The 25,977-nt window shown below is 53.1% G+C and overlaps 6 protein-coding genes across 6 annotated transcripts; 1 reads left to right on the top strand and 5 right to left on the bottom strand.

The window, feature by feature from the left end:
- Positions 1–117: 117 nt before the first annotated feature.
- Positions 118–1,684, bottom strand: MNN4 (mannosyltransferase). Its single transcript, XM_062889079.1, has 2 exons — positions 436–1,684; positions 118–385 (listed from the first exon to the last, which is right to left on the bottom strand). Exons 1-2 carry the CDS (start codon positions 1,282–1,284, stop codon positions 371–373), a joined length of 864 nt encoding a protein of 287 aa, XP_062745025.1. The 5' UTR covers positions 1,285–1,684; the 3' UTR covers positions 118–370.
- A 3,168-nt stretch (positions 1,685–4,852) lies between these two features.
- Positions 4,853–6,352, bottom strand: QC762_307840 (uncharacterized protein; the record flags this gene model as incomplete). The annotated part of the gene is made up of 1 exon (XM_062889078.1): positions 4,853–6,352. One exon carries the CDS (start codon positions 6,350–6,352, stop codon positions 4,853–4,855), a length of 1,500 nt encoding a protein of 499 aa, XP_062745024.1.
- Positions 6,353–7,403: 1,051 nt separating this feature from the next.
- Positions 7,404–9,137, bottom strand: ERD2 (endoplasmic reticulum retention protein). Its single transcript, XM_062889077.1, has 4 exons — positions 8,660–9,137; positions 8,523–8,581; positions 8,394–8,460; positions 7,404–8,330 (listed from the first exon to the last, which is right to left on the bottom strand). The coding sequence occupies exons 1-4, from the start codon at positions 8,685–8,687 to the stop codon at positions 7,837–7,839; spliced, it is 648 nt and encodes a 215-aa protein (XP_062745023.1). The 5' UTR covers positions 8,688–9,137; the 3' UTR covers positions 7,404–7,836.
- Positions 9,138–9,565: 428 nt separating this feature from the next.
- Positions 9,566–11,002, bottom strand: RFC5 (Replication factor C (RF-C) subunit; the record flags this gene model as incomplete). Its single annotated transcript, XM_062889076.1, has 3 exons — positions 9,566–10,133; positions 10,213–10,835; positions 10,916–11,002. 3 exons carry the CDS (start codon positions 11,000–11,002, stop codon positions 9,785–9,787), a joined length of 1,059 nt encoding a protein of 352 aa, XP_062745022.1. The 3' UTR covers positions 9,566–9,784.
- A 1,283-nt stretch (positions 11,003–12,285) lies between these two features.
- Positions 12,286–17,380, bottom strand: QC762_307810 (uncharacterized protein; the record flags this gene model as incomplete). The annotated part of the gene is made up of 7 exons (XM_062889075.1): positions 17,196–17,380; positions 16,454–16,771; positions 16,291–16,311; positions 15,651–16,114; positions 14,915–15,095; positions 13,630–14,527; positions 12,286–13,568 (listed from the first exon to the last, which is right to left on the bottom strand). The coding sequence occupies exons 2-7, from the start codon at positions 16,694–16,696 to the stop codon at positions 12,286–12,288; spliced, it is 3,090 nt and encodes a 1,029-aa protein (XP_062745021.1). The 5' UTR covers positions 16,697–16,771; positions 17,196–17,380.
- A 3,053-nt stretch (positions 17,381–20,433) lies between these two features.
- rpc2 (DNA-directed RNA polymerase III complex subunit Rpc2) lies at positions 20,434–25,861 on the top strand (the record flags this gene model as incomplete). Its single annotated transcript, XM_062883552.1, has 2 exons — positions 20,434–23,912; positions 24,706–25,861. The coding sequence occupies 2 exons, from the start codon at positions 20,434–20,436 to the stop codon at positions 25,859–25,861; spliced, it is 4,635 nt and encodes a 1,544-aa protein (XP_062745020.1).
- Positions 25,862–25,977: the final 116 nt, after the last annotated feature.

The raw sequence follows: 25,977 nt of genomic DNA, 5'->3' as shown, positions 1-25,977 counted from the left end.
GATATTCACTCCTGATATTCACTCCTGATATTCACTCCTGATATTCACTCCTGATATTCACTCCTGATATTCACTCCTGATATTCACTCCTGATATTCACTCCAGATGTTCACCCTGCGGGGCCCAGATTTCACATACGTATCAATCTTCGTTCTTCACCTGCCCGAGAAATCTCTTCCAACTTTGGCGAAAAGCCAGCCTCTTGCCCTCGTCACGTGGTATCCAAGCAAACGCCCAACGCCTAGCGCCTGTCAAACAAGTCACATATCCAAGGCATCAAATCCAAACTGTTTCCTCACTTCACTTCTACCCAGATCCATAGCTGTTCACCGTATCATTTACTGATATCCTCACCCACTCCTTCAATTCCTCACTCCAGCGGTGTCTGCGTTGAATGTCAGCTTTGTCCTAGGGAATCCCTCGAGATCAAACTTACCCTTCCCACTCGGTCAACACCAAGCTCTTCTCCCCATATTCCGCCACCAAAATTCTCTCGTGATCAAGAGGCACCTTTGCCTTAACCCCCTCAAACCTTGTCTCCTTCAGCGGCCAGATATTATGCGTCCTATACTGATGGAAGTTCTTGCAGCTCCAGATCCCCGGTTCCAACACTGGATTTCTCTCGGCCAGCGCAGTGATATCCACAAACATGCCCGTGTCAACATCAACCCATCTGGCATCAATCACGTTCATTCCCTGTCTCCTCTTCATTTCCGAGTAGTTTGGGTTCACGTCCAACAGATACGTCTTCTTGATCTCATGCACACCCTCCCCTCCCTCATCGGTGGTGTACCTCCACTCATGCAGCGTCTGGTTGAACTGCTTGGCCATGTGCTCCATCGTGTGGAGGCTGACCTGGACGTCGAGGTCATAGTCCCAGGGCATGATCCGGCCATTCCACCACCACCCAAGCAATGTGCCATGTGCGATCCAGGTCTCCATCTTGAGGGAGGCCATGATGGAGAGGTATGATCGGATGAGGTGCTGGAGGACCTCACGATGTTGAGAATACGGGATCACGCCCTGGAAGAAGCGGATGTCGTAGTGGGACATTTCTAGGGTGTTGCCAGCTTCCTGGAAGTACTTTGGTTCGGGGGGTTCATTGCTGTAGGAGGCCCATACCATCGGCCATGCTCGCTCGGGGGGCGGCTCGACAGAGGGAACGGAGGAGAGGTAGGAAGACCGGTGAATCGTCGCCGAGAGGAGGACGAAGGACGTTACCACGAGCACAATGGCCAGCAATAGATTCGGTAAAGATACGGGAGGATAAAGAGAAGATTTCATGACGTGCTGGTCTGGTGTCTGTCACAGTACAACCTGATGAAACAAAGAGCTATAGAGAAGAAAAACTCGGCATGGGACAGTAGAGAGGAACAGCGAGTCAACATAAAGGATACTCGGCGCAGGACCATGCAGTCGGGGATATAGACTAAACCATCAGAGACACATCACAGCGAAACCACACGCGTAAGAGCACACGAGTGATGAAACCTCTGGTTCCCCGCATGGTCGTCAAGATATCTCTCTAGGCCCCATAGTTCCCGTCTGCTCCGACATCTCCCAGCCAGGGACTTCCCGGATGCCCGGGTTTTGCAGCTCAGGGACCCAGTGTCGTACGGAGCTGCCCTGCGTGAGCATTGGGGGTCAACCTTGCGGTTGATCAGAACTGCGGGAGTCAGTGCAGTTGCGAGGCGATGAGCCTCAGTAGGCTCTTCCAGAGCGCTTCTCTAGCAGAGCCTAACGTTGAGCTATAAGAGGAAGAACAGATCAAAACCCGAGGACGCAGCCCAGGAACCCACGCTCTAACGGCTAGCCTGTCCCAGAGAACAGGTCAAACCATCAAACTCAATCCCCAAGTCTCAGAAAATCATCACTCTCTCTCTCCTCACCACCAGCCCATCCATCACCACCACCCCACACCTATCTCACCTTTTTCCTCCTCCTCTAACCCAAACCGTCCCGTCCCCGGAGCAGTTTTTATCACCTCACACGACACCCCCCTGCCTCTTCAAAAACCCTCAGATAAAACGACCCTGAACGCGAAGACGACAAATCAAGCTTTCCACTAGCAAAAGCAAGTCCCCACTCTGCTTCTCCGCCGCCGTTGAAGAAAGACGCAAGGCCGCGCAAGCTTGTGGGGACAGACAGACGAACGGGGAGAGGCTCTCCGAAAAGGAAGAATGCTTCTTTTTTTTTTTCCTTTCGGAGCGGAGGGGAGGGGAGTCGTCATCGGACCGTGGTCCGGTTTTGTTCGGGATGTGGGCGGGCCCGGATCACATTAGCTCACCAAGGTACGCGGGAGCACACCCCGGGGACGAAGGTGAAAGGAACAGCGAAAAATAATTGGAAGATGGGGGTGTGAAGAATGTCAAGAGTGAATTACCTGCTGCTTTGGGGGCCCAGGTAGGATGTTTTGGATAGAGGTGGTTCGTTTATACATTACATGCGTGTGGCCCTTGGAAGACAGATACCAGCGATATTGTTTTTATTTTATTTTCTTGGCAGCGATTCGTGAAGTCAATCATGGTCTCTCTGAACCAGAAACGTCATCGTCAAAGAATCCTTGCCTCCACATCGTCACACAGAGGATAATTCAATGCCAAGGTCTGGGGACGGCAAGCTTCAGTGGTGGGTCCTCCACGCCAAGAGATCTCTCTGCAGATCATCGTTGGTTGGCCTGCCACAATCCAGGGGGTTTGTTTACTTTCCCTCCTCTTGACACTGCTAACACTCCAGCTCACCATCTACAAGCCCATCTCCTCAAAATCACCCAATACTTTGAATAGTCTTCATAACAATTCGAGGAAAAATAAAAAGTGGAGAAAAAAAGAAAAAAAAAATAAACAAAATTATATAACGTGATCCACCATCGAGCGGGACACCCCATCGACCGGGACACTTTTCCAGACCACAACCACAACAAACTCTAAAATCCCATAAAACACTAATCAAATCAATTGCAGCTACTCAGCATCACTTGAAGCATCTGTTTCCCCAGCCTCTGGGCATGTCCTTGCATTGTGGCCAGTCTTGCGGCAGATGCCACAGTGCCGCGAACCCATCCGACGCCTCTTTGACGACCCTTCATTTTCGCTTTCGACGCGTCCTTCCGCTTCAACTACGCCCTTCTCTGCCATTATATCCCTAGCCTGGCTTCCATTAATGGCCCCTCCATCTTGGAGACGCGTCCGTTTGGCCCTCCGGCGCTTGGAAAGTGCTTCGTTGGCCTCCTGAAGTGTCCGTACCTCGGCTTGTAAAAGGGTCACCTGATGGGAAAATACCTGCATTCCTTTCGAAAGCTGATCAACAGCAGCTAAAATCGGAGTCGGAGAGCTCGACTGATGTCTTGCAATCCGAACTTTAATAAGGGTAGACTGCGAGAGGGCTTCGTTGGTAGTCTTGGGCGTCTTAAAGAACCAAGGTGTTGGTGGCCCATCAGGGGTCCCAGGGGGTTGGTGTCCGCAACTTGACATCTAGCTTCGAAAGGACGGCCTGCGGGTCGTAGGGGATAAGTCCAGACCCCGAAAACCCCCGAGAACGTTTTCTTGGGTGAAAGTCCGGCTGAAGGCGGCTTTGAACGCAAGGAAGAACTCGGGCTTCGTGATATGCGTGATCCGGGCTTTGATGAAGTGCTCGATTTCAGCACCGTACATCTTCTTTAGGACGCTATAACAACCCACATCGAGAGGCTGGGTAAGATGCGAGGAATGGGAAGGCAGACAAATGGTGACAATGTTATTCTCCTTGCAATAGTCCTCGAATTCGGCGTTAACATGGCTCTCATGGCCGTCGAGCACCAGCATCCGATATACACCCCTCCGACGGTGTTTAGTGTGCTCATCAAAATGCTGCAGCCATTCCAGAGCAGTCTTATTATCTGTCCATCCGTTGGTTGTTGTTGCGACGGCCCAGTCGTCAGGTATCTGATGTTCGGAGTACCAGCTGGCGAGGTGGAAACGGCCCTTCACCACCAAGAAAGGCGGCACCACATACCCGTCGCCAGCAATAGTGCAAATCGCTGTCGCCCATTCTCGATTGCCCGGCTGAATAGCCTTTGGTTTGCCGACCCGATCGGAGCGCGTGACCACCATCCCTGGCCGTATCATGCCCATCATAAAGCCCGTCTCGTCGAAGTTGTAGAAGTCGCAGTCGAGGATGCCGTATTTCGCACGCATGTTGGCAACCAGTCGGAACCATGGCTCGATAATTGCAGGATCTTCACAGAGGCCTCTTTGATAGTCATAGACGCGATTAAAACGCGTCTTTAACTCTGGACGTCGGGTAACGAAGCGGTCTGGCCAGTTCTTTCCGACCTGTCGCGCACCGCGTTTCCGAAGCAGGAGATTGGCCATATCACCCACGTCGACAATCCGGGGCGAAAACCCTCGCGAATCTCGGTCGAGTACATATTGAACAATCACCTCCTCTTCTATCGTAGTCAAATTCGAACGTGCGTTGTAACTGTCGAACTTCGCAACTCGGCCCTTCATTCTCGCAGCAATTGTGGACTTGGGCACGTTGTATATTTCTGCGGCGCGTCGGATGCTCAAGCGCGGTGTTGATCGAATCGCATTGATCGCTAAAAGGACTCGATTTTCTGGCAAGCTGTCGGACATTGTTGTGATAGAGAAAACGCGAATTGAAGTTGGGTGGTTATAGTGGGAGAAAAAGTGTCCCGGTCGATGGGGTGTCCCGCTCGATGGTGGATCACGTTATATAAATAAATAAAAAACCAAAAATAAAATAAAATAAAAAACAATAACAACAGGAAACCCTGAGCTCGCAAGTGAAATAGTCTTCATAATTCATGACACTATAAACTACTCGCTTCGCTTAAATACCAGAAACCCCCTTACTTCTTCCCCGGAGCAGCCGTAGCAAAAGGACTAACAACCTCCCTCTCCCTCCTCAACCAGCTCTCCAACCTCTTCGGCGTCCCCTTCCCATCCTCTTCATCCACAGGACTACTCCCCCCACTACTCCCCCCATCACTCCTCGGGAACAAACTCAGCTTTCCCGGCGGCGGCTGACTCAGTTGAAACCCCTTCATCATCTGCCTCGTCTTGTTTCCCCCCGTCTTGACAATCGTCGTTGCCGTAGGCGTCATAACCTTCATCACAGAATTATTATCATTATCATTATGCCCCCCTGCCTTCTTGATCACCCCCGTCCCGACCGCCTTTGGAGGTGGTGGCATCGTCGTCGAGTCAGGGGAGTAATAACTCATCGCGAACCCAACCTTTGGACCCCCGACCGACTTTCTCGAGATGGTAGTCCCCGACCTTTCCAAAACCATCCTCCTCAGATCCGGCGCGTTTCTTGCCAGTGTAGCAGGTGACGGCTGCTGCTGCTGTTTAAGCAGCTCCTTTTCGTCGTCGTCCAAGTCAGAAGAGTAGACACTACTGACATCACTGACCCTCTTTCCCACATCCTTCTCCTTGTTCTCCCCCCCAACCTGCAACCCTTCCGGCCCCAAACCCACACTAGCATACGCCTTATTCGACGTAGACTGCAGTACCGGCGCCCCAATATTCGGACTCCCTCCTTTGATCTTCCCCCCTCCCCCCCCGGTAAAAAAAACATCACTCCCAATCCCGGGCCCCAACCTCCCCTGCTTCTGCTGTCGCTGCCGTATCTTCAACCCAAAAAACACCCCCACCACACTCAACACCATTGACCCCAACACCCCCCCAACCACAGCCCCGATCACAACCTCCGTTCTCATCCCTTGCACCGGTTCCGGCACCGCTGTTGAGGTGGGAACCCCAAACCCAGTCTCCAACCCCCTATCCTCCCCCTCCTGCACAACCCGTCCCTGCGCCAAAGCAACCGCGCTCCTAGACGCTTGCGCCAGCCTCCGGGAGAAACTGCTTTCCATCTGAACCGACATGGCGCTCATATTCTCCACCATCGTCATGCTCGCCCTCTGCAACCGCTCACTCATCTGACGGTCTGCGCTTCGCGAAACCTCAGCTACCTGCTGTGATAACGAGCGGGAGGCTTGCTCGGCGTTGTTCACCGACTGCCGGAGCGCATTGACCGACTGTTCTGTTTGGGTGAGACGGGAGGAGAGCTGCTGGACTGAGTTTAGCAGCTGGGCTGACGTGATGGAGAGTTGTTGGGACGATTGGGAGATTTCGCGGGAGGATTGGGATAGGGCGGAGAGTTGTTGGGAGAGGGATTGAATTTGGGGGTCGTTTTGGCGGGGGACAAGGAGGGTTGGTGGGGGGGTTATGGTCGGTATTGGCGGGAGGGCGGGAGGGGCGGCGAGGGTGGCTGTTGATAATACCCCAAGGGCGAGAAACAGATATTGGAAGAGTGACCCGGTTGTTGGTGGACGTGATTTAGCCATCTCCTTCTGCCTCTTTTTCTCTCCCGTTCCCGTCGAATGTTTTGTTTCGTGTCGTTTGTCGTTGTGTAAAGAATGAATGGCCAAAATCCAGTCTGGCTAAATGAAAGTAGCGGGACGGGTACCTATCTATATCAACAAGAAACAAAACCCCTGTAGAATAAAAAATTGTTGCAGTATAAAAGAACGTATAAAATCTACCGCGCCGGCGGGTATGAGAATAGAACAGAAACAACTTCAGCAAATCTCGTCGTCGACGATCATCATTCAGCCTAACTCCAAGATCACAACTCAGGCAAAATGGAAGAAAAGAGGGAGAAAATCTCCAAACCCGCGAGGAGGGGTGGGTGGACAGTGATAAAACTTCATGCCTCACTCACCCCAAGCAAAGCAAATGTGACGTGATGAAGCTTCCCAGCTCGGTTGACTTACAACACACCAAAAGAGCTTGGCGGCAGCAGCCTCGAAGTCGCAGATCTCGCCTCGGGGCGGGTGTGACCCGGAGCGAGCTCACGCACAGACCCTCAATGCAGGGGGACGAAGAGCTTCAACGTCTCAGATATTGCCCCGTGCTTCAACAGCTACCAGAAAATTGTCTTCATGCCCTGGTTTTTTGTCAACAAGACGAGAGAAGGGTGAGTGTAATGATCCAAAGCTTGGCTGTTTTAGTCAAGGCTTGTCATCCTCACTCTTTAGACTTGGGATGGCATGCTGGCCATGTCTAGACTTCCAAACCATCATCACCCACCGAGCCAAGTTCATCAGGATTGTAACATTTGCAGTCTAGTCCGTGCTGCGTAGCCATGAAAGAGGTTTCTAATCCGCACCGAGATCCTTTATCTTCCAGAACCCAAGGACACTTCTACCAAGCCCTCCTCGTCTCAGCCACACGGCACATCCATAAACCAACCTGGTAACAACCTCCTCACCCACCAACACCCCATTCTTGGCCCAGGGGTTCGGTTCCCCCACCACCACCACCACCAACCACCAACCACCAACCACCAACCACCATCATGCGAACCAAAGACCACCACCATCGGCACTTGCACTACCCGGTTTATTCTCGAACACACCCATATATCACTCTCCTCTTCCAAAACCAGTCAGCTTTTCCATTTTAAGTCTCGGTCCCTTGACCACCTGCCTGCAATATACCCCTACTGTTATATACAATGTGAAAAAGCGAAAAAGGATATTATACTTGTCGACCACACAACACGCCGGCCACTTGTCATTCATTCCCGTTATCCTTAAAACCAACCAGCATTTGAATTACACCCCATACACGTAAAAAAAACAACCACACTTTCTCTCCCCCCTTCCCCGCCTAACGCCAGCCCACCCACCCAAGTGTCCGTATCTCATAGGCCATTGCATTTTTCTTATCCTCCTCTCGTTAACTTTCCCTCTTGCCATCACCCCCAACCTGTCTCTTTCGCCCCCTCCTGTAATCCCCTTCATCATATCCTCGGTTATTGCTGGCCCTAAACAGGCAACTTAAACTTCTCCCCCCTCATAACCTTGGTATAATAAATCCAAAAGAAATCACTATACAAAATCGTCTGCAAAATCCCCGCCGTCACCGCAATCGTGTCCACCTTGTGCGTCGGCTCGCTAAAGTACCGATAGATCCAGTTCGGGATATACAGCGCTCTGTACATCCCCAGCGCCGCAATATAATGCGCCGTCATGGCCTCCGCCTCCCCCGTCCGCTGCAGCATGAACAGCTGCGGCAGGATCGCCACCGACTCGAGCCAGATGGAAAACGCCCAAAACACCTCGAGGATCGTGTACTTGTACGGAAACAAGAGCGCGAGCAGGCCGGCGAAGCCGAGGAGGAACTCGACGTGGAACGTGTCGAGGTTGGGGTCGTTGGTGGGCTTGTAGGCCCGGGCCATGAGGTAGATTATGTAGAGCTCTGAGGAGATGAAGAGGACTTTGAAGATGAAGTTGTAGGGGGAGGAGGTCCAGGGGAGGTCTGCGCCATCTATCAGTCAACATTATCCCCAAGGTGGAAACGGGAAAAGGAGGGGAGACATACCGAGATATCGAGTAATGTAAACCAGCATGTAAAGAACCTGCGACTTGAAAGAAATACCCGAGCAGCTCTGTTTCCAATATCAGCCACACCACCTATCGTCACTGTCAATGACCGGGGGGGGGGGCATACCTTCAACTGCTGGATCTTGTGCAGTAAGATGAAAATGGAGGCGAGATGGGAGAAATCCCCTGTGAAAGCACATCGCATTATTAGCCCGGGTGTTCCTTCTCCCTCTAGCCGACGACTACTCGGAAGGGTATGCATACCCAGCACGCGAAAGATGTTGAGCGACATCGCAAAGGGAGCTCAGTCCTAGCTTCTCCGGGGGCGTGCCCGTCTCTCTCTTCAACAACAACAACCCCCGATCAATTTCCCAACTATCAACACTGTTGTTATCAGCCCTGCCGCTGTTTAGTCGTCTTCTCTCGTCTTCTCTCGTCTTCGTTTTGCGTTATCGTTGATCGATCTCCTGTTTCGTTCGTTCGTCGCCCCTTCTTCGTAGCAGGTTCGGTTCCCCAGCTCCCTAAAATCCAACCACCTGTTCTTCCGGAACTTCGGAAGTCTTCTCAAACCGACCGCGGCACAAACCAACTCGCTCCGTCGTTATCGGGTGTTCGCTGTGGGAGTGATGCCCTTTTCGTGGTGTGTGTGCAAGTGGTTAGAGTCTTTGCCGTAATACACTTCCTCACCATCCAAAGAGGACACGAAACGCGTTTTCTGGCTGAATTGGGGGAACAATTGGAAATGCACACTTACCCACCCACCCTTGTTCGCTTTGGCACACGGCAATGATGCATGCCAAACCGATTCAACTCCACTCTTTGTCAGGATCTGGCCAATCAGACTTCACAAGCTAACGCAAGGGCCAGCCCGCCTGCTGCCCGGGGGCCGAGAACAATGTGGGTCTGGGCTTTGCAAGTTCAAGGTCAGGGTTGGGAGAGTTGGAGATGGATGATGATGATGATGCTACTCTTGGAGGTACAAGAGATGGTGATATTGGAATTGGATGCTCTATTTTATATCAGAGTTGTGAGATTATCTTGAAGAGCGAGAAAAAGCCCATCTTGGTCAACCTGAATCTCATTAACCCCATACCGTCGCCATAGCAATTCAATTAGCCGGCAATGATGCCACGAAGACCACCGCCGCCTTGTTCTTAACCAATCCATTTGTCAATATTATGTTATCGAATGCCTCCTTGGATCTTAAAGCCTCACCTCCATCAGCTATCACAACACCACCAGCAACGTATCTCAAAGATGCTCCAAATGAGTATTAACTTGTAAACTGACTGCCTGGCTGTCTATGAGCTCAGGCATGCCCCAATTATACACTCCTAAGACGCCAAACTCCCTCTGCTCTTGTCCTCTTCCCTGCATCACCCCTCCCCCCTACATATCCATGCTCATCAAATACATCTCCAATATCCTCATAAACTTGGCCACAAACGCCTCCAAGTGAAAAATCACCTTTGTCCCCGTCTTTATCCTGTGCTCATAAAACGCACTCCACTTGATCACCTCCGGCTTCAAATCATCATCAATCAGTGGCATCAGCTTAAACGTCAACGTCTTCAAGATGGTCGTCGGTGGGATGCAGTGCGTCAGCAAGTCATAAAGCTTGCTCCTCACCTGCAGGATCCTCGCGGAGGTATGCTCAGCCATAATCTCCTGCGCAATCTGCTCAATCAGTCCCTCCCAATCCGGGGGCGGGATCGGTGTGTCGTCCGTCACTTTCTCACTGTTTTTCTCTTTGTCAGCTCCCCAATCCACCCCTTATATCTCGCCCCCCTCCCCCCCCCCAAAAAAAAAGAACTCACTTCTGCGCATAAACCCCCTCCAACATCAACAACGCCCTCCTCAAATTCCTCCCGCTCTCCCTCGCAACCCTCCCCACCAACCCCTCCCTCACCTCCCACCCCTCCCTCTCACAACTCCCCCTCAACACCCCCTCCACCTCCCCCACCGTCGGCCTCGCAACCCTAACAAGCAAACACCGACTCCTAATTGGAGCAATAATCCCCGCCGTGCTCTCCCCAACCAGGATCAGCCTCAAATTCGGACTATACTTCTCCATCGTCCTCCTCAGCGCAGCCTGCGCGTCCCTCGTCAAGTGATCCGCCTCATTAATCACCACAACCTTGAACCTTTGCCTCGCGCTCTGATCAACCTGCTGCGTCTGTGCCACCTCCTTCAGCAAGTCCTGAATCACCACCCTGTCATAATTCCCCACGTCTGACGGCGTGATCTCGAGGTGGTACACGCTCGCGACGATGTTAAACTCGAGCTTCCTGTTCGAGCTCGTCTGAAAGACCCGCGCGTCAATCTTGATCTTTTCCACACCGGGGCCGTACAGCTCTTTGAGCGTCGCGACGATGCGAGTCTTTTTGCCTGCTCCGGAAGGGCCGTAGAAGAGGAGGTGGGGGAAGTCGCCTGATTGAGCCTGCAGATTCACACAAACAAAAACCAAAAAAAGTTAGATGATATTGTCGCTGCAAAAGGGGGAGGGGAGAGGAAACAAACCAAAGAACGGAGTCGATCAGACAATTCATCATGATATGTCAAAGCATCTAGACTTCTGGGCCGGTGCTTGTCGACAATGAGCGCCATCTTGCTTAATCAAATTTCTGCTGCTGTCGATTGTTGTGCTTGATGGTAGTTGTTCGGAGAGAGTTGAGGTAGAATACTAGAAAGTGCAGGTGGAAGGAAGCCTTGAAAAGGTGGGCTCCGGAAAAGCACGCGTCTGGATGACGCGCCGCGCGACTCGGCCGCCAAAAATCAATTAAACCAACCTATGCACAGACCACCTCACCTCAACATCCAGAGCTCTTAATCTTGTCAGCTACGAGTATTACGACAACAACCACCAAGGCATCAAGATCACAAGTCACAGGAGGCATCATCAAAAAAGTAAAATACAAAAACAATTCGCTATACGCTAGGTTATAGTGTCCACCCTTCCAGCTAACTAAAGACACCCAGATCAAGCCCAAGCCCCAATCCTAGCACCCCTAATCACCGCTAAAGTCATGTCCACCACCCAGCAATCTTTTCCTCCACCAAACATCCCTTCCTCCCTCCTCAAACAGTGTGCCCCCAAATAAAGGAGACCAGAGCCTTGCGGAAGGATCCGGAGTAATGTCGGCAGATCAGACCCTCTTGAGCGAATCAAAAGAGCCGAAGAAAGAAAAAACAGAAAAAAGTGTACACTACCAAAAATACAACAAACAAAAAAGTCCATTTCCCTTTCGCCTTTCTGAAGCAACATCAATCCCCCCCCGTAAATCATAGCAAACAAAAGCTGTGGCCGCCGCCAGAACTCCCAAGGCCGAATATCCACAGAGATACCCAGATAACCCCAAGTGATATCCAGACTCCCTGCTTCTGGAGCCCCAGTATACGCAAGATGATGCAAAGGACTGAATCTCGAACGCGTATAGATGTTCGATGAGAGCTGTTTGTCGCGGAATCGACTTGGCTCGTGAGCGCCAACCACCCGAGAATAGGCGAAAGTTGACGGATCGAATAGCAACGGCTGGCTGGCGAGGCCAGAGAACCGAGAAAAGAAAGAAAAAAAGAGACCGATACCCCATAAGAAATGAAAAAGAGGCTGTAAACAAAGCCTTCTAAACCAACCGCACCTCCACTGATATCCTCCCTGTCGCGCAGATAGTGTACAACACAGCAGAGCTTCAAAGAGGGCCCGCTGAAGAGGGGGTGCCGTGTCAGTCGTTGTTACTGAAACAACAAGTGCAAAAGGGAAAGGGGTCGTGACGGTCATAGCACTCATCATGCTGTCGTGACTAGTGTAGCAGAGAAAAGTAAGAGACCAAACTCCATAAGAAACACCCATCACCCATCCATGATCCCAAATACACCGCAGTGCTGATGATTTAGAGCCAGTTGTTGTCCGCCTGTCCGGAAGGGAACTGGTGCGGGTGCTGCTGACCGCGGGGCGGCTGCGGCGGAGCCTGGCTCGGGCCCCCTGGGTACGTGATGGCAGCGGCGTGGTTGACGTTGCCGTTGGCGCCGTTGACACCATTCGGAGCATATCCGTGGAATGTGCTCGTCGTGCTGTTGGTGCTATTGGACATGCCGCGCTGGTGAGCAGGACGAATAGACACCTGGCCACCCGTGTGGTCAGCAGGGACAGGCGGCTGATTGGGGGTATTGGCATTGATCCCGCTGGCGTCAAAGGCCGAGATCTTGGCCGAGATGCGGCGACCATAGGGTGTGTTGCGAATCGAGGCAAGATGAGGGCGGATCAAGTCGACGAGGCGCTGCTTCATGTCGTTGGTGCCATGGTCAAGGGCCGTCTGGTAGACATAGTTGGCATATGAGTCGCGGAGGCAGCGCTCAATCTCGCATCCGGCATCCAGGAGCTCCGAGACGATCATGTTCTTGGACTGTTCCGAGGAGCAGCGAAGGCACTTCTCCACCACATTGGAGCTGAACTTGAGCTTGGAAAGCGTCAGAATGTGGGTGCGGAACTGGGCAACGAGGGGCTCGGTGAAGCTAGGCTCGTTCAGGTCGATGATGTATTGAATCACGTAGTTGCCAAAGGGGTCCTGGACCAGGCGGTACGCATTGTTGGTGATGCATTGGATGAGCCAGGCCTTCTGTTGGCCGTTGGCATGATCAATGCACCGCTGGAGGACGCAGCAACCGTGACGGTGAGTGCCCACGTCGATGCAATTCTCCCCGACAGCGTTGAAGATGAAGTGAGACTGCTCGGGGCTGAGCTTGTTGAGGCACTTCTGAATCACGTGGTTACCATTCAGATCTTGGATCAGCGTGACGACCTGCATCTTCAGGGCGTCGGTGATCATTTGAATCTGAACCTCGTTGGACACATGTTCGATCATCTTTTGAAGGGCGCGAGTACCGTGTTGGTTCAACGCGATCGGCACCATGTCTTTGGCTGAGTTCTTGATCAGCTCGGTGCGTTCGTCGTCTGTACAGTACTCGAGGAGCTTCTGGCAGAGGTAGTTGCCAAAGGGATCGATCATGAGTTCGTGAACGTGAGGCAAGACCTCCCGGTAGATGGCGTGGACCTCGTGAGGAATACGGTTCTCGAGTTGCTTCTGCAGGAACCTACAGCCGTGCTGATCTCTGGCCAGGTTGTTGATGTTGCCCTCAGCCTTCTCCAACGTCATGTTCTGGTAGCGTGACATCGCTTCGACATTGTTAGCTAACTCGGCAAGACTGCAAATCAAAACAGAAACAAATTTACTTACCCTCACTGTCCTGCTGGCGACGATTCGCAATCACGCGGGCTTGGCTGTCGTGGAGAGGTTGCCGAGGGGCAGGAGGAGCAGGCTGGCCGTACTGAGGACCGTAGCCAGTGAAGCTCTGCGTCGGGATATGAGGCTGAGGCTGCGTGGCCTGAGAAGGCTGTGGCGCGGCACTGCCAATGCTGAGGTTGCTGAAGCTCGGCACGAGCATGCCATAGGGATTGAATGGCTGCCCCCCGTTGTACGGCACGCTACCAGGCACAGCAGCAGCATAGTAAGGACTATACTGGACTCCGCCCAGCGAAGGAGGGGCCGGCATGACCGCCGCCTGGGGCTGCTGGTTCGGAGCCTGGAAAGGGGTAGCTTGGGCATGCAGGGTCGACAGGGTGGACGAGATAGAGGGATAACCAGCAGCAATGTCATGACCGTTGGCCACGCGGACATCACCAGACATGTTCTGGCTGTGGCGATTCATGGCACCGGCAGGGAAGCGTCCCAAGCTGGCATTGTGGTTGTGGAAATGCTGCTGAGCATGGACATTGGTATTGGCACCCAGAGTCGAGCCATTGGTCTTGATGGTCGGGACGTCGTTGGCAGAGTACGACTGCTGAAGCTTGGGGGGCGAGGCCACGGCGTGGGCGGCAGGAGGGGAAACAACAGAGGCAGGAGTGTCCAAGGGCGTGGTGACGCTCTCGGCCATAAACTTCATGCCATCCATTGAGTGACGGATGCTGGCCGGGCGGCTGCCAATGGTACCAGGCTCCGAAGGAGGGGAACCGACCGGGCCGGCACCGTTGAGACCGTTGGAACCGATGGTAGACATGCTTTGTCGCTGTTGATGCTTGGTAAGATTACTCCAAGTACTGGTTGAGGTGGATTCAGAATCCAGAGCAGATGAGGTCTGTCGGGTGAAAAAAGGTTAGCAACAGTTGATCCTTTCGGAGTCGCGAGGTGGCTATAAGAAATCGCGATGAAGATGAGAGAGTGGGGAAAGAGAGCGGAAGTATTGTTCAATGGGAGTGAATAATTGAGAGTGAATTGGGGGAGAGGTGAGGGGCGAGGAGAAGAACAAGAAGGTCGGCCTAATAACCTTAGGCCGGGAAATGAGCGAGAAGAAAGAATTTTCATCTCACAAGCCCTGACAGTTCTTCACGGCAAGAGCGAGCTGGCTAACGTCATTCTCGCCTTGTGACCTTCCGATTCTCCGCAACAAAAGAGACATGGGTGATGGGTGAAGAAGTCGAGGCGATTCAGATGAACGAAAGAAGGTGGGGGCAAGGTAACTCACCAGTTGAGAATAGGCTTGCGAGCGATAGATCGTGTTGAAAGCCTCCGCTGTAGGAGTGGTTCGGGTATCCTCGAGATGGGAGTCTTCGTCTCCAAAGAGGAAGCCCGTAGTGTTGTTGCTATCCTCAAAATCACCCAGATAGGTTCGAGACTTGGTCACCGGCATAGAATACCGGTTGAGGCTGAGTGTGAGTCAAGTTAGCGACGGGACACGGCGAACAGCAAAAACAATGTTGCAAACGCAAAAACACGGAAACAACAAAAGGATTGTGGTGAAAGACAAGTAACAAGCGGTACTGATATGGATGATGTGAATATCAACCAGTCGGCGACGTGAGGTGTTGCGAAGAGGAAGAGAGAGTTGCGGGGGTGGGAAGAAGCGGAATTATTCCAGAAAACCACCAACGGCCCTGCTTGTTTGCAACCAGCTGCTGAGATCACTCAAGAGGGCGGTAATGGGCGGCGAGAAGGGGGGGGCTCTGGTCCCTACACCAATTTCACCACGGCAGGAGCAACGACAGTTGGCCTGAGCGCTTCTTCACCTCTGACAAGCTGGCAGTTTAAGCAGAGAACACTGAGCTTCAGTGTTGCTGCAGTACACATCTCCGACCTCCAAGCTATGTCTCCCTCCTCTCACACTTCGAACAGCAGTACACAGCCAAAGCCGACACCCAGGGATAATTCAGGAGCAGTGGCAGAAGAGCAGCCAACAAAGGAAAGCCAAGACAAGAACTTACTGATTGGTGGAGCGGTGACTGGTGGGATCCTGGCGAACTGCCTCCTCCTTCTCGTCGTCCTCGTCGCTGTTGCGACGGGATCCAGGCACCGAGTGGGACAAGGGGTCGTCAAAGGCGTACCGGGCCGGGATAGCACCACCACCGGATTGAGGTGATGTCAGCAGCGAACCAGATCTATTGGGTCGGTTGTAGAGGCCCGGGGGTGATGTCAGGCTCGAGGTCGAGTACCGGTTTGGCCGCGATGTCGACCAGATGGTTGACAAGGATGTATTCACCTCGCGGTACTCGGGAGGCGTCGTCGGCTCTGACTGATGGCCGGCCCCCAGTCTCTTGGCGATATCCTCAGTCATCTGCTGAAGCTCCTGTGCCTCTAGCCTTGTCTGAGCGTCCAGCTTCTGCATTTCTGCCTCGAAGCGCCTACGCTGCTCTCGTAGGCGCTCGTAGTCCTGACGCTTTTTCTCTAGCTGTTGAAGAAGAAGATAAAAGTCAGCCATACTGTCTCGCCAGAACGGCACCACCCACGACGAAAGAGAGGTGAGGCGAGGAAGTCGGAGCAATGAAGTTGCCACGGCTGACAGGTCCGCAGGTTGCCCTCTTATGTTTTTCCAAAGCAGGAAACTCTGTTGTTTTTTCAACATACCAGTTGAACTTTGTGCATAGCCTGTTTTTTAAACCGTCAGCCACGTCTCAAGGTCTACTCAATCAGATAACCCTCCAAATCCACTTAGGGGGCGCGTAATCAACTCAAACGCCAACCCTTTCTTCTCAAGCCACCAACCAAGAAATTTGAGGGGTACACGTACCGCAGTGGAAGCAAAGTCCTGCGGCTCAGGTACCCGCTGATGTTGCTGCTGTGTTTGCGGCGGTTGAATGGTATTGATAGTGGACAATGTTGGTACACGTCCGGAATCGGCAGTAAACCGGCGAGGAAGAAGAGGATTTCGAGAAGGCGATACAAGGCCCAGTGTCGCGTTCACTTGCGAATCACCCCGGGGACTCTGCTGGATCCGGAAATAGTCGTCCATCTCGTCCGCCCTATGGTACATACAACAACAACAACAACCACACCAATTTTCATACACGGCTAGGCGGGTTCGACGGTGGAATCTTGCTCTATAAGTCTATATGACGAGGAGGCATGGTCAGCGGCTTGTCATGATGCGGGGGGGCATGAGCACTTGGGGCTGTATGGGGCAAGTAGTAAGTGGATATGCGCGCGCATTCACAAGCAGCCTGGAAGAGCAGAGAGGCGGTGGCTGTTGGGACGAGGCTTCGGTTGAGGACGGCATCAAGGTTCACCGATTTGAAGGAAGCTTTCCAAGGACTGAATTGTTGAGCGGCCAGATGTGAGATAGACGCAGAATACGTCGGCTTGCAGTTCTCGCGGTTGCCTCAAGCCTTCTTCACTCTCCCCGCTTGATGGTTGCTTCCCTCCCCTCCCCTCCCTCGGCGGCGCCCGGCCGGCTGTGGTGTTCCGCGATGGGCGGCAGACGGACGGCGGAGGGGACAATGCGCGCGCACGCACTCTGGGACACAGTCACTGACCTGGTTTTAGAGAATCTGTTGGCACACGATAGGAATAGCCAAGGAGCAGCAGCAGCAAAAAAGACTGGTCTTGAAGCACAGTACAAAAGAGCGTGGGTATGTGTGTTCAGGGAAAGTGTGTGGAAACGGGCCGGCTTCGTCGTTGGGGGTGAGGTGGTGGAGGAGGTTGTGGTTTATGGGGATGGATGACCAGACAGTGGCAGACAGGCCAGTCACCCCTGGCAGGGCGGAAAGAGGCGTTGCTGTCCAGTAAAGGGTCTGGTTAGCCAAGCTCGTCCCCCTCGAACGCTAAGACATCCCCACCCTGACGATTGGGCTGCCGTGGGTCCCACCACCTGCACGTTTGCACTAACACTTTGGGGATCCCACACTAGAAAACAACCCGAGCCTGGAACCACACGCAAAGAGCGGCTCGTGTGCAAAAACAAAAAAACAAAAAAAAAAAAAAAAAAAAAAAAAAAAAAAAAAAAAAAAAAAAAAAAAAAAAAAAAAAAAAAAAAAAAAAGGAAGAGGCCGGGCGGGCAGAGATGGAGAGGAGCAACAAGTTGAAACGCTCGCAGCGGACCGTGGTGCCAGAGAGAAAGCTGGTGGCTCCCGAACGAAAGGCAACCTTCATGGCTCTGTGATAGTGTCCTGAGTAGCAGTTTGTATGTACTTTTGTACCTTACCCTTCCATCCTAGCTTTGGAGCAATCACTTTTTGCTGCCCGAAGCTCCCTTCCTAGTACTTTAGTACCTACTTACTTTTATTGGGGGTCAAACTGTCAAATTGTATGTACCATGTCTCGAGAGACAATGATGGTTACGGTATGTTAAGAGGAGACAGTCACGCACGCTAGGCATGTACAGTACATGGAGCTCCCTTCCCTACATGCATGGTCCGGGGATGCTGGACTGGCGCTGCTCACAGGAGGCGAGGTGGGAGTGTGTCAATCCCCAAAAGCGATGGCACCTCATTGGGGCATCCCCCCCCCTATTTCATGTGTCTTGTCCCGTTCTCAAAAGAGCATAGGATAGAAAGAGAAAAGGTCGTTCAGCTTTTTCTGTCGTGGTAAGTTTTCGCCTCCTACCTACTACCTACACTACACCACGGCCGAGAACAGGCGATCAGGGAAACAAGCGGTGTACAACGTGAGCATTTTCTGGGGGGGGGGAGGGGAAACGGGCGGCAGAAAGAGCAAAAAGGTGTGATGGGAAAACGGGTTGCCGATATACGGGCCTGCAGTCACTTTCTCAGCCAACACTGCCTCAACGAGAAGGTATCAAAGTATTTTTGTTTCCCCAGCTTCGTGCCGACCACCCCCCTGTTTGTGTACTTCGCTGCTATTGTCGGTTGACAAGACTGGTTGGAACCCTTGGATCTGGGAGGTTTATATGGAGCTATGCTTGGCTTTTTGCGCTGGCTCAACCATATCTTGGACCAGTGGTGTGAGATGCAATATCGATAAGTGGCGTGTGGGCGATATGCCGGTGGCGATGAATCGAGTAGTAGACCATTCTAGGTGGTGATTATTGCAGCTCACATACATGAGCTGAGTGACAACTGACACAAGTGCCAAAGTCAATTGCCTTGCATCCGCTACTCAAAAGGCCGGCTTCCGTCTTTGGGCTGAGGTGGCCGTCTGGGGAAGAGGCCGGCATATTTCGAGCTTCAACCAAAATCCAGGTGGTGATCAACGGTGCAAGTATCCACAATAGCTTGTGGTAGTGTACTGTGTACGCTATCAACGAGCGGGCGCGGGGGGCAAGTTATTTAGCCGGGTGATGTCCCCCCCCCGGTGAGCGAGACCACTGCCATGGGATGGAATCCGATCATCATCAAACATCTACGGAGTATCGGATATCTATCAGTTTTCGTCCCTTCTTTTTCTGATATCTGATTGTTTGCTCACAACAACCCAAGTCTCGGCTGCTTGTCATCATCCTCGCCCCGAGTCCTTCCTTCGTCCGCGGGGTTCGAGATGGTGACGGCTTGAGCTAGGACCGCCCCTCAAGGGATTGATTCCCCGCTCCTTCGACAGTTCAAAAAGGGGAAGGAGGGGGAGGCATTGATCACTTCTCGCTCACCCCCTCTTCGAAGTGTCCTCGCGCCGGCATCCCGTTGCAACAGCAGCAATGGAAGCAAGTAATCGAAGGTGGAGATGGGCTCTGTCCGATGTCGACATCTCGCAACAACACACAACACAGCCCAACCCCCTTTTTCTCGGCGATGCTGGCTGCCATGTTGTTGGGTGTGGGTAGTGTTCTCGTCGATTGTGTCTCAGCTTGGCCAATGAGAAATGACATTGACCGATGCCCCACACCTGCCCGACAGAGGAATCCTCGATGGAAAAGAAGAAAAGTTGGAGGGTATCACAGACACAGACCTCTTTGTGGCATCGGAAAGGTGCTGTTTGGGTGTCTCGGTATGCCCTTCCGGGGAGATTTGGACCTCGAAAATACCTTGTACTCCAACAAGTCCGACCAACTCCCCGCGCCGCAACGGGCACTTGGAAAGGGTCTTTCTAACCCTACACCTGGACTCTCACCTTCAGCTTACCTCACCCTACCTACCTACCCCCTTACCTTGAAGAGGAGGATCGGATGACCTACGTCAGCCTCAAGGGCAACCCCCACCCTTGAAGGAACTCTATCCGATCTATAGAAATAAAAGGCGGTGAGTTTTCGACGAATGTGGAATTCGATCCAGACTGTTCTTGAACTTCTATAATCATCAGTGGAAGTTAAGACTGCCCATAACAAAAGCCTTTGCCAACTACAATTCTCGTGGTGACTTGTGACCCCCAATTGCCCCTGAATCCACCAGTGGAATCCAGATGCAGCTCTGTCGCCAGCACATCAAACCTGCCTGCGCCGGGTATGCAATCCATCTTGCGCGGACGAGCTGTGGAAAAGAGAAAACACGTCGGGGAACTCTAACCGGTTTCCACAGCCCCGTGTCGCCAACCATGGCTTTGATAGCAAAGAGCTTGTCATTCTTGGATGGTGGGATGAACCTTGAGCAACCTTAAACGTGCCAAGCCACACCCACCCCTGGCGGTTCCCTGTCGTCGCCAACCCTGCCTCTTCTTCAATTCCTTATCGCGATAAGAAAAAGGCCGACGCCTATCACCGCGGGGCAAAATTACCTAGAGTTTATTAGAGTCACGAACAGATCCCTTTTGACATTCACTACACCACTAACTACACACACACTGCTCAGCGTCTTGGTCACGGTTGAACAGCACGACACGACCAAGATGCCTTCGGCAGCCGTCGACGATGGCTTCGAGGCTCTGCTGGAGCCCTTCTACAACGGCAAACGGCTCACGGATCCCATCAACACCAAGCAGGACAAGTACCAGCTGCTACCCGCCTTCCTCAAGGTCAAGGGGCTGGTAAAGCAGCACATCGACTCGTACAACTACTTTGTCGAGGAGGACATCAAGAAGATCGTCGAGGCCAACCGAGTGATCCGATGCGACCAGGAACCCAGCTTCTGGCTCGAGTTCACCGACATCCGCGTCGGCAAGCCCACAAGAAATGAAAACTCGCAGCTCCAGTGGCAGAGCTCGACAACCGTGTCGCCCATGGAGTGCCGTCTTCGCGATGCTACCTATGCCGCCCCCGTCGTTGTCGATATCGCCTACCCCAAGAACGGCGTCAGAAATATCCGCAAAAATGTCCAGCTCTGCCGCATCCCCGTCATGCTCAAGAGCTCCAAGTGCTACCTCAACGGTGCCAATAATGCGAGGATGGAGGAGCTCAACGAGTGTCCTCTGGATCCGGGTGGCTACTTTATTGTCGGCGGCACAGAAAAGGTCATTTTGATTCAGGAACAGCTCAGCAAGAACCGTGTGATTGTGGAAAAGGACGACAAGGGTGGCGTGCAGGCCTCGGTCACCAGTTCTACCCACGAACGCAAGTCCAAGACCTACGTCGTTCTCAAGAAGGACCGCATTCTTCTCACCCACAACATTCTCGTCGAGGCGATTCCCATCGTGATCGTTCTCAAGGCCCTCGGGGGACTGTCTGACTACGACATCATGGAGCTGGTGGCGGGAGGAGACTCCAGATACCAAGACGACTTTCTCATCAACTTTGAGGACGCAGCAAAGGCTGGCGTCTACACGCAGCAACAGGCGCTGGAATATGTGGGTGCCAGAGTCAAGATGGGCGGCCCGAAAAAGCCAAGCCCCAAGTTCTCTGCTGGACCACGGCGCAACCCCATCGAGGAAGGCTTGGATGCCCTCTCCAACCTGATTGTGGCCCATGTCACCGTCAAGGACCTGGACTTTTATCCCAAGACCATCTACATCGCCATGATGGTGCGGCGCATCCTGATGGCCGTTCACAATCCCGAGCTGGTCGACGACCGTGATTTCGTCGGCAACAAGCGTTTGGAGTTGGCCGGCCAGCTGCTGTCTTTGCTATTCGAGGATCTGCTCAAAGGATTTATTGGGCAACTCAAGGCGAACATGGAGCACTTTTTCAAGAGACCCAACCGCACGTCAGCTTATGACCCCATCGGCCCCATCGGCTCTTATGGTACAATGATCACCCAAGGGCTGAACCGGGCCATTCAGAGCGGGAATTGGACAGTCAAGCGTTTCGGTATGAATCGGGCCGGCGTCACACACGTTCTCAGTCGTCTGAGCTATATTGCTGCCCTCGGCATGATGACGAGAATCAGCAGTCAGTTCGAAAAGACACGAAAGGTATCGGGTCCCAGAGCCCTCCAGCCCTCGCAGTGGGGTATGTTGTGCACATCCGACACACCTGAAGGCGAGGCCTGTGGTCTGGTCAAGAACTTGGCGCTCATGACACATATCACCACCGAGGCAGGAGAAGAAAAGGTCAAGAAGTGCGTCTCGACATTGATCGAGGGTATCCGGCTTATCGAGGAGTGCAGCGGCACAGAGATGCATGAAGAAAACGCCTTCATCATTCACGTAAACGGCACGCCGTATGCTCTGACCCTTGACGCGGCGGCCTTCACCAAGAGGTTCAAGCAGTTCCGTCGCCGCGGCGTGCTGTCGGCCTTTATTGGGATTCACACCAGTCATGCCACAGCCTCGATCCACATCGCCACCGATGAAGGGCGCATCTGTCGGCCATACATCATTGTCGAGAACGGAAAGTCCATGCTGGAGGCAGCACATCTGGATCTTCTCCGGCACAAGAAGGCCACATTTGAGGACTTTTTGAAGAAGGGTGTGCTGGAATATCTGGATGTGAATGAGGAAAACGACGCGCTGATTGCCGTCCACGAGTCGGACATCAACGACCAGACAACTCATCTGGAAATCGAGCCATTCACCATCCTGGGCGCAGTTGCGGGCCTCATTCCGTTCCCTCACCACAACCAGTCGCCCCGTAACACCTACCAATGCGCCATGGGCAAGCAAGCGATAGGCTTCATCGCATACAACCAGCAAAACCGCATCGATACTCTTCACTACACGCTCGTGTATCCTCAACGACCCATGGTCATCACCAAGACCATTCAACTCATCCATTACGACAAGCTCCCTGCTGGCCAAAACGCCACGGTTGTCGTCATGTCGTACTCGGGGTACGATATTGAAGACGCCCTTGTGCTCAACAAGGCATCCTGCGATCGAGGATTCGGTCGCTGCCAGGTGTTCAAGAAGTACACGACCGAGCTCCTACAGTACCCCAACCGAAACAAGGACCGACTTGGTGGCGTGCAACGCGATGAAGACGGCAAGGCCAAGGATCGACATGCGGTGCTTGACAATGATGGTCTCGCTACTCCTGGAATGAAACTGAAGGACGGCGATATCATGATCATGAAGGAGACCCCGGTCGACCAGACGTCAACAAACATTGGTGAGGATCGGAAAATCACCGAGTTCCGTCCCTGTCCCATCAGCTACAAGATCAAGGATCCAGCCATTGTCGACAAGGTGGTCATCACCACCAAGGAGAGCGGCACGCCGCTGCTGAAGGTCCGGACCAGACAAACACGCCGACCAGAGCTTGGTGACAAGTTCTCGTCTCGTCACGGCCAGAAGGGTGTTGTTGGTATCATTGTGGACCAAGAGGACCTGCCCTTCTCCGACAAGGGTCTGACGCCCGATATCATCATGAACCCCCACGGCTTCCCATCGCGTATGACTGTCGGCAAGTTGTTTGAGTGCTTGACCGGCAAGGCGTCCGTCGTGGCAGGAAGGCGGGAGTATGGCTTTGGTGATGCCTTCCGGTCTCATCCGGTGGAAGAGATGGGCAAGGTGTTGATCGAGCACGGCTTCTCGTGGGAGGGCAAGGATTACTTCACATCCGGCATCACGGGCGAGCCCCACGAGGCCTATCTTTTCAACGGACCCATCTTTTACCAGCGCCTCAAGCACATGGTGGCAGACAAGATGCACTCTCGCTCTCGCGGCCCGCGCGCGGTCCTCACACGTCAGCCCACCGAGGGTCGTTCGCGTGACGGTGGTTTGCGTTTGGGAGAAATGGAGCGTGATTGCCTGATTGCCTACGGCGCCTCGCAGCTGTTGCTGGAACGGTTGATGTACAGCTCTGACGTTACCAAGGTGGACGTCTGCGAGCGGTGCGGTCTGATGGGCTACAAGGGGTACTGCCAGACTTGCAAGACGACGAGCAATGTCACCAAGATGAACATGCCGTACGCTGCCAAGCTGCTGCTGCAGGAGCTGATTTCTATGAATGTGGGGGTCAGGATGCAGTTGGAGGACCAGTTTCCCCATCCTCGGTGAGGCACACGGCGAGGTCACTGGTGGCCACAGTGGAGCTATCTCTCATGATTAGGAGGTGGAGAAAAAGACTTGCATGTATGTGTGGCGTTTAGGGCTTCTAATGGGTGGGTGGGGGCTATGGCGTTTTTGATGCTTGGGTCAGATATCGTATTGTGTATATCTAGTCTTGGGGAACGGTAGCTGGGCACTCGGGCAGAGGTAAAATGATATTGGTTTAGCATTGGTGTTGTGAATAGATTTGGGAATTGCGTCATTATGGGTTTTTCTGGTTCTGAGTTGATGTGGCTTACTGATGTCCCACTTGCTTGCTCCGAGGGCGTGATCATTAGAGTTTGGGTGGTCGTGATAATGAGGTCGGCGTGATCTCGGGGTGGACTTTGCTGATATAGCTCTGTTTGGGCGGTTTTACTTAAACCCTTTGCACCCTCCCGCATTTCTCTCTCTTTTTCCTTTTCTTTTCCAGAGTTATAGGTGTCTCGGGATTCCTAGAAGGAAACCTTTTCTTTCTGGGATATTGTCAAGGTCAATTGACTCACTTGTCGACAAGGTACGGCCATCAACGAAGGCTTGTTTTCATCAACACACTGCCTTCATCACCTGGCTTCCATCATCACACACATCATCTTCTTTCACCCATATCACAACTATCCCTTCCGCTCTACCATCTTCAACACAACCCCTCTTTCTTAACACCACGATAACTCAACATCCAAATATACCTGCTAACCTAACTCCCCATTCCGACTTGCAGACGTCTTCACTTTTTCAAGATAACAACCACAACAACAGCAACAGCAACAGCAACAGCAACAGCAACAGCAACAGCAACAGCAACAGCAACAACGACAACAACAACGACAACAACGACAGCATGTCCTCTTCCTCGTCTCCCTCCTCAGGTTTCTACGCCTTCTCCCCCATCCACAGAACCCAAGCCGAACTCAACGATCGGGTCGCCAAGCTGGAGGAGATGGCGAGCAAGGCAAAGACTGAGGACGTCAAGTTCATGACTTTTCTCCGTCAACTTTTTGACAGTGTTAATCGCACCCGGCTGATGTGCAAGGAGTTGGGTGAGGAGGTGCGGATGCTGAGGAAGGCTGGGGAGGAGAAGGAGGAGGAGAATCGTAATGCTGGGGTGTATGTTATGGCGCTTCTGGAGAAGCTGGAGGAAAAGAACAAGAAGACGAAGGGACGGGTGAGGAAGTTGAAGGGGAGGGTGAGGGAGTTGGAGGAGAGGGAGAGGGTGATGAAGGAGAGGGTGGGGGTGTTGGAGGGGGGGAAGAGTAGGGATGGTGTGTGTGAGAAGTTGAAGGGGGAGTTTGAGGAGTTTAAGGCGGTTGTGGAGGAGAGGGTGGTGAAGGTGGAGGAGTGGGAGGAGGAGTGGGAGGAGGAGTGGGAGGAGGAGTGGGAGGAGGAGTGGGAGGAGGAGTGGGAGGAGGAGTGGGAGGAGGAAAGATACGAAGGGAGGGTTTGTGCGTTGGAATGCCGGGCTGATTGGATGGAGAGGGAGTGGGAGAAGAACGTATCTGAACCGAGGGCCTGTGTGTTGGAGAGCCGGGTTGATTGGATGGAGAAGGAGGCAGAGGGGGAAGAGAGTGAGAAGAAGAGCGTGAAGGCCTTTCCGGATTCCCTCCGGGAGGAGACGGCTACTCTCACGGCCAGCCCCAAGATTGACAAGGGACTGGGCAAGCTTGGGGCGGCTGGGAATTCGGGGGCGGATGGCCTGGGAGAGTACAACCCGCGACGCCCTTACCTTCAGGCTTCTTCTCCGGCGTCGAGAGGACTACCGAGCAGTTCTGGATATGGCTATCCCCGTTATCCCTCACCACCCAACTTGCTCCCCTATCTCTCTTCGAGCCTGACCCGGCAGATATACAATGCCAGCGCCTATGACGCCCCGCGGCCAACCTACCGCACTTACGGTGTTCCTTCCGACTCTCAATAGGACACCTCGTCCAATGTGAAGGATTCGGCCCCTTTTTATTTCGGTAACTCATACAGCAGTGGCCATTCTACAACAGCTGCTGCGGGTAGCGTTCCTCCTGGTGGCCACTCTTCCCC

The sequence above is a fragment of the Podospora pseudocomata genome, chromosome 3 (genome assembly GCF_035222375.1).
Source record: "Podospora pseudocomata strain CBS 415.72m chromosome 3, whole genome shotgun sequence".
Lineage (NCBI taxonomy): Eukaryota > Fungi > Ascomycota > Sordariomycetes > Sordariales > Podosporaceae > Podospora > Podospora pseudocomata.
This window is presented reverse-complemented; position numbering and strand designations above follow the sequence as displayed.